General features: G+C 25.2%; 1 protein-coding gene across 1 annotated transcript; it reads left to right on the top strand.

The window, feature by feature from the left end:
- The first annotated feature begins 2,126 nt into the window (after positions 1–2,126).
- LOC111031354 (acyl-coenzyme A thioesterase 13-like) lies at positions 2,127–4,528 on the top strand. Its single transcript, XM_022311259.1, has 3 exons — positions 2,127–2,313; positions 3,602–3,810; positions 4,171–4,528. The coding sequence occupies exons 1-3, from the start codon at positions 2,227–2,229 to the stop codon at positions 4,322–4,324; spliced, it is 450 nt and encodes a 149-aa protein (XP_022166951.1). The 5' UTR covers positions 2,127–2,226; the 3' UTR covers positions 4,325–4,528.
- Positions 4,529–6,000: the final 1,472 nt, after the last annotated feature.

A 6,000-nucleotide genomic window follows, 5' to 3' on the forward strand; every position in this document is an offset into this window, starting at 1 on the left:
AATAGGTATTTAAAATATGTCAACATACTTGTAAATTGTTTTATGGTTATAAATGTAATAATTTAGGTCAATATCGTGTTTGTATAACGTTTTGGAGAAATGTAGCCAAATTTAATTAAATATGTCACATATTATGTATATATGTATACATATATATTTTTTATTTTATGGGTAGGTAACATTTTCACTTTTTACAGCTAAGGCTTAAGCATTTCGCTATACCTACCCATATTCCTTTATTTCATTTTCTTTTTGTCTCGTGCTTTTATTAATTCATTAAATTTGATTTTTTAGATTTTGAGCGAAGCGATGAATGTATTGATTTTACAATGATGTTTGATTTTTTAATTTTTTGTGTCTGGGTAGATGATAAGTAGTCAAAATAACGCTTCAATTTTTAACTTCAGTATCTTTGCCGATGGGAAAATTAATCTAATTGGTGCATTCGGGAGGTCGAAAATTTAAATTCCCATTGGTCACTAGGTCTTAAAGGTTTATGCAATTAATATAAATTTTTTTAAATTAATATCGATAAAAAAATTTTCACTTTGTCAAAAAACTTAAAATGTAATGTGATGTTCCTCCTAAGCTGTTGTAAGTGGAAATTAAAAAAAATTAAGTTTAAGTTAACAATAATTGTTTATAGGCGTCTAAAGTTCGAATTTAAAAAGGTCGTAAAAATCACTAAAATTATCAAATTATTTTGAGTTAGAAATTCATAACATTTTTTTAAAATTTATAACTTATTTTTGAAAATGTAATACAAAATTTCCTTACGTTTTCCAACATTTATCAAAAGAAAAAGTTTTCGGAAAGTCAAATTAATTTTTTACGAGCATTTGAATACCCCTAAATTTACAAATTATCTTTCAACGATTTTCTTATTTTGTTATTCAAAAACTATTAACCGTAGTTACTTGAAATTTTCAAATGTTTAATTTGTAATTTTCTATACATGAATACATGATACAATTTAAAAGAATGTTTGACTTGTTTTAAGCCATTTATAGACATTTTCAATTTTCATTTTTTTTATTCTATAAATGTTAACACAATTTTATTAATTTGGTCAAAAAGTTTGAAAATGTAATTTAAGGATCCTGATATATTGTTACAATAGCAGTTGAAAAATATTACAAATACAATTATTTTTTATAACCATTTAAAGCCACATTTTGGCAACATTTATCAAATTCAAAATTTAAAATTATTCATAGTTAAAAATGTATAAGATGTTATACGTTTATAGCTAAAAATTGACAAATTAGAACAAGGTTGCACGGAAGTAATTAATTCTACAACCAAAAATCAAAAAAATATATAAACACTGTTCTTTTTTAGTTATTTTAAGTTAGTTATTTGTACAAAGTTCTACATATTTGACCTACGAATAAAGATTTTAGTAATTTTGCTGAAATTAAAAAATATTATTCGTGGGTAGGTACTTGAAACTCTCAGAGTAGACATTTATTACATTTTATACACACAATAACATTTTAAAATTGCAAAAATAATTCGACAAAAATAAATTTAACCTACTATAGGTATTACTATTAGTATTAATGACTATTATAAATCATATTTAAATAAATAACTTTAATAACAATAATAGGTATCATAAAATATACATAGGTAGGTACTTAGTAATAACTAATATTGTAGGCTGGCGACCATCTTCGCTTTGAATCGTTTTCCATATACTATAATATTATATTTTATGTAGTAAGTTGTAACTCGTATAATCGTCATGAGTATTAACAATATAATATGGGCATATGGATACTGAATTATTCTAAGCACCCCTTCCCATCGTGTTTGCACCGCTAATCGTTTTATAGTAATTTTGCCTTATATCTCTATGCTCTAGTCATTTTATCCCTATCGTAGATCACGGATATATTTTGTTCGACATTTATCTGTGACGTCATGGCTTAAAATAAATTTATTATATATATTTTTTTAATCCGTGCTTGACGTAATATATTATTGTATTTATTCATTAATTATTTTTTATTGCATTTCCACAGTGATTTTATCATATTCTGGTGTTATCACTTATCACTGAATACTGATTAGTGATAAAAAATCGGTCGGCGATTTGTATTTTGTAATAATTAATAGTATTTACATATGAAATAATTTAAACTTTACACTTAGATATTTTGGATTTTCTTATACCTATATTTTGTTAATCTGAATTTATTTTTGATCGCACATAATATTATAATGAGCTGTAACAAAGCATTAGAATCAATCAGAAAAATTTTAAATTTTTCAATCAAAAGTAATACACATAGTAAAATTTTTGAAAAGGTAATATTAATTTTGTTGTATAATTATTTGAAATACTTAACTAGCTTTTTAACTTATTATTGTATAATATTATACCTACTATTTAAACTACCTAGGTATAATACCTAGGTAACTTGGTATATCAGGTATATTTAAATATTTAAACTTGTTAATACATTAATATAAGGAAATTTAAATTTGACCATGATAAAAAATAAAACTGGTATAATAAATGTATGCATGTATTTGATGTATTAATACTATTTATTTTATAGAGAAACTGTAGTTACTTGGGAGTTGGATCTGAGAATGAAATAATGCCAACACAAAATATGTTCTTACCTATAATATACATCAAACAAATATAAATTAAATAGTTACTCATTGCTTTATAAAGTGATTAACCATACACTATTAACATATTAAGTATTATTAGCATTTACTATAGAAACTATAAAGCAATCCACTCTTCTGTAAATTAAGTACGTAAATAAAGTAAATGAGAAAGACTCTTAAATTATATGAGGAGGGCATTAGCTCTTTTAGCTTTTCTTGTAATCTATATGTAATCAACAACTTTTTGACACTCAATAAGACCAGCCATTAAAAATAACCAATATAACTTAGTAAAAGGACACAAAATAATCTTAACAAGTAGGTACTTATATATATAAATATTAATCAAGGTATAAGTGTAAAGTAATATTCAACAATATCCTTTTGGTTAACCAAAATTTCTGGTTTCATATAATGGAAAAAATAATAATCTAAAAGGTATACATGGTTGCTTTAATGATATATATGTTGGTATTGGTTAATTGCAGTGACATACTCATCTTTTTTGGAAGGGGGAGATATGAATTTTTGACTATTCTCAGACCACGTTATGTATACATTCATTGCTTTATCATATATAATATACTAGCTACTCGATCTTCCCCCGGAAGAAATTTTTTTTTATAATTTAATTTAAAAACACAAGACTATTTTTTGGCTATACAAATAATACAACGATTATAAAAAAAAAAAAAAAACAGACATCGTTATCGGTGAATATATGAAAATAATTGGTAATTAGTTAATTATTATTACTATTATAATGAGGGTTCGAAATCGTTTTCCTTTGTCTCCAAAATCATGTTAGATTCTTATATATGTAGATAACTAAAATAAGTCATGGTTGGATATGACACCCTTGTCCTCTTGTGAGCAGATCCCTATGTAATTGCAAAATAAAGTTCTTATTTAAAATTATTTATTTTTAAGTCTGAATGGTTCACAAATTAAATTGATTCTATACTTATACAAGGTGAATTTAATATCAGCTGGAAATGGCCAATGTGTTGCTGAGATGGTTGTTGAAGAACAGCATACCAATGGATATGGTACACTCCATGGAGGTTTTACAGCAGCTGCCGTAGATTATTTGTCGAGTTTGGCTCTTATGACTCATCCACGAATTGTTGAGGACATTGGTTCAGCGCCTAACAGTGGTGTTTCAGTTGATATTCATGTTTCGTATGTATATTTTTATTGTTACAATTTATCCTTTTAAATATATTTCCAATAAAAATATTTATAATTTATACAAAGTTTATTAAAAAATCGTTTTTGGTGTATGGACTATAAATAATAATATACATTATTTTATAATTATGTATTTTTACCTCCACTCAAGCTTATTCAGGAAGTCCTGTATCTCTTTTAAGATTAAAAAAAAATAGGTACATAATTCAATTCATTTTACATAAAATAATAAATTTTTTTTCGATCAATATAATTAAATTTATCACCAGTTTCAAATAAAATGTAATATTAAAAAAAAATTACTATTTTATGTACTTACATTTTATTTATTTTATTATTTTTTGTTTTCAGGTATCTTAATTCAGCAAAAATTGGTGACAAAATAGTTATTAATTCCGAAACTGTTAAATTAGGGAGAAATTTAGCATTTCTAAAAGTGACATTGTTGAGGAAAGATGATAATGTTGTCGTGGCTCAAGGTTCACACACTAAGTTTGTGGGATAATATGAAAAGTTGTGTTATATTATGTTAAATGGATTGTTTGAAAAAAATATGTGTTATAGCTATGATACCAACAAACTTATTCATTTCAGTTGAATATTAAAAATTGTTTCTTTTTTATGCTTACTGTTTAGGCGATGTGTTATCTGTTATTAGATTTTAATAAAATATCTTAGTTTTGACAATATATTAGATTATTTTTTGCCATTTATTTATTTTTTTTGAAATAATACAAGATGCATTAAAATTTGTAAAAAATTTAGAGTTGGGTAATTATGGAATATTTAAGAATATACAACTTTAACAAAATAAGATAATAAAATAAAGTTTTGTTTTGAATTATTTGAATTTATAAACCTACAAAAATGGTCAAGATTTAATTAATTAGTTTTACTAATTCTTTTTTTTTTTAAATTTATAATGATTTTTTTTTAATTACCAGAAAACTTGATACTGAAGTATGACTCGTGTTTTTATGATATTACGTTAATTGGAAAACGTACAAAAATAACTTCATTATTGTTGAACTATGTAGTTACTGTAATTTTCACTGTTCCTTTGCTCTAACTAAAATGTAAAAAAATTGTTCAGAATTAATCACATGCTTCCAATTTTACAGGAAATCGACTAAGGTCTAACTGTTATAGAGTTTAAGTTACCAAAATGCCCTCCTACTGCTTGATTTAATGAAAATTAACATTTATTTCATGTTCATTCTTTATACATTAATTCAATGTATAAACTGTCACATATTTTACAAATACTTACATTATGTAAAATTATCATATATTAGTATATTAATTAATTAATTATTTTAACTATGTATGAACACAGGGAAGTTTACCAAATATTCTCACTCCCATCTTTCACTTTAATAATGGATTTGTCCAAATTTTGATTTTTGGAACTTTTAAATATACACAGGAGGACGCCACGCCCTCGTGTATTGTCTTCATCTTACAAACGTATAACATAGCTAAAACTGTTTTGCGCGAAATAGGACCTCTCAAGCTATAGTCGAGGCTAAATAACCAAAATTGCATACTATTAAGAGGAGAATATTTACTGCGCAACGCCGTTTTTATTTTTTCGATATCACAAATACCAAGAAAGTTATTCAAGTTTGAAATGATGAGTTTTTAAACAATAAGAACTCTTCTCGTATTTGTGATATCAAAATATAATAACGATGTTGCACAGTAAGTATGTTATCTCTTCTTAATGATATGAAATTATAGTTTGGACTTCAGCTTGAGTGGTTCTATTTAGCTCAAAACAATTTTTGCTATGTTGTATGCTTGTAAGACGGAGACAACACATGCAGGTGTGGCGTCCTCTTAAATACCTCATTTTAAAATTCTTGAGATTTTATTTACCACTTAAATGTCCTGTTTAGATATAAACTTCTATTTTTCAAATACGTACTACCCATTGTTAATGTAAATTAATTAGAGGAAAATGTTGATGCACCTAGATCAAAATTTGAAGAGTAGCTTCTCAGTCATTAAAATATTTAAATATTACAAGGATACTCTAAACTCGTTCAAATTTTGATTTTGATGTGTCATAATATTCAGAAAAATTATCTGCTAAATTATTTACAGTAGAAAAGGGGAGTTTTCATTTGAAAATAAGAAGTTTATATACCCATTATACCCTCAAAACATTCCTAAAATAGC

This window comes from Myzus persicae, unplaced genomic scaffold, assembly GCF_001856785.1.
Source record: "Myzus persicae strain clone G006 unplaced genomic scaffold, MPER_G0061.0, whole genome shotgun sequence".
NCBI classification, from domain to species: Eukaryota; Metazoa; Arthropoda; class Insecta; order Hemiptera; family Aphididae; genus Myzus; species Myzus persicae.

Bases quoted from the DNA above. Each gene is read 5' to 3' on its own strand.
- LOC111031354 (XM_022311259.1), top strand. From the start codon at position 2,227: ATGAGCTGTAACAAAGCATTAGAATCAATCAGAAAAATTTTAAATTTT. The intron at 2,314-3,601 runs GTAATATTAATT...TACTTATACAAG, and splicing joins ATAGTAAAATTTTTGAAAAG to GTGAATTTAATATCAGCTGG. The intron at 3,811-4,170 runs GTATGTATATTT...TTTTGTTTTCAG, and splicing joins TCAGTTGATATTCATGTTTC to GTATCTTAATTCAGCAAAAA.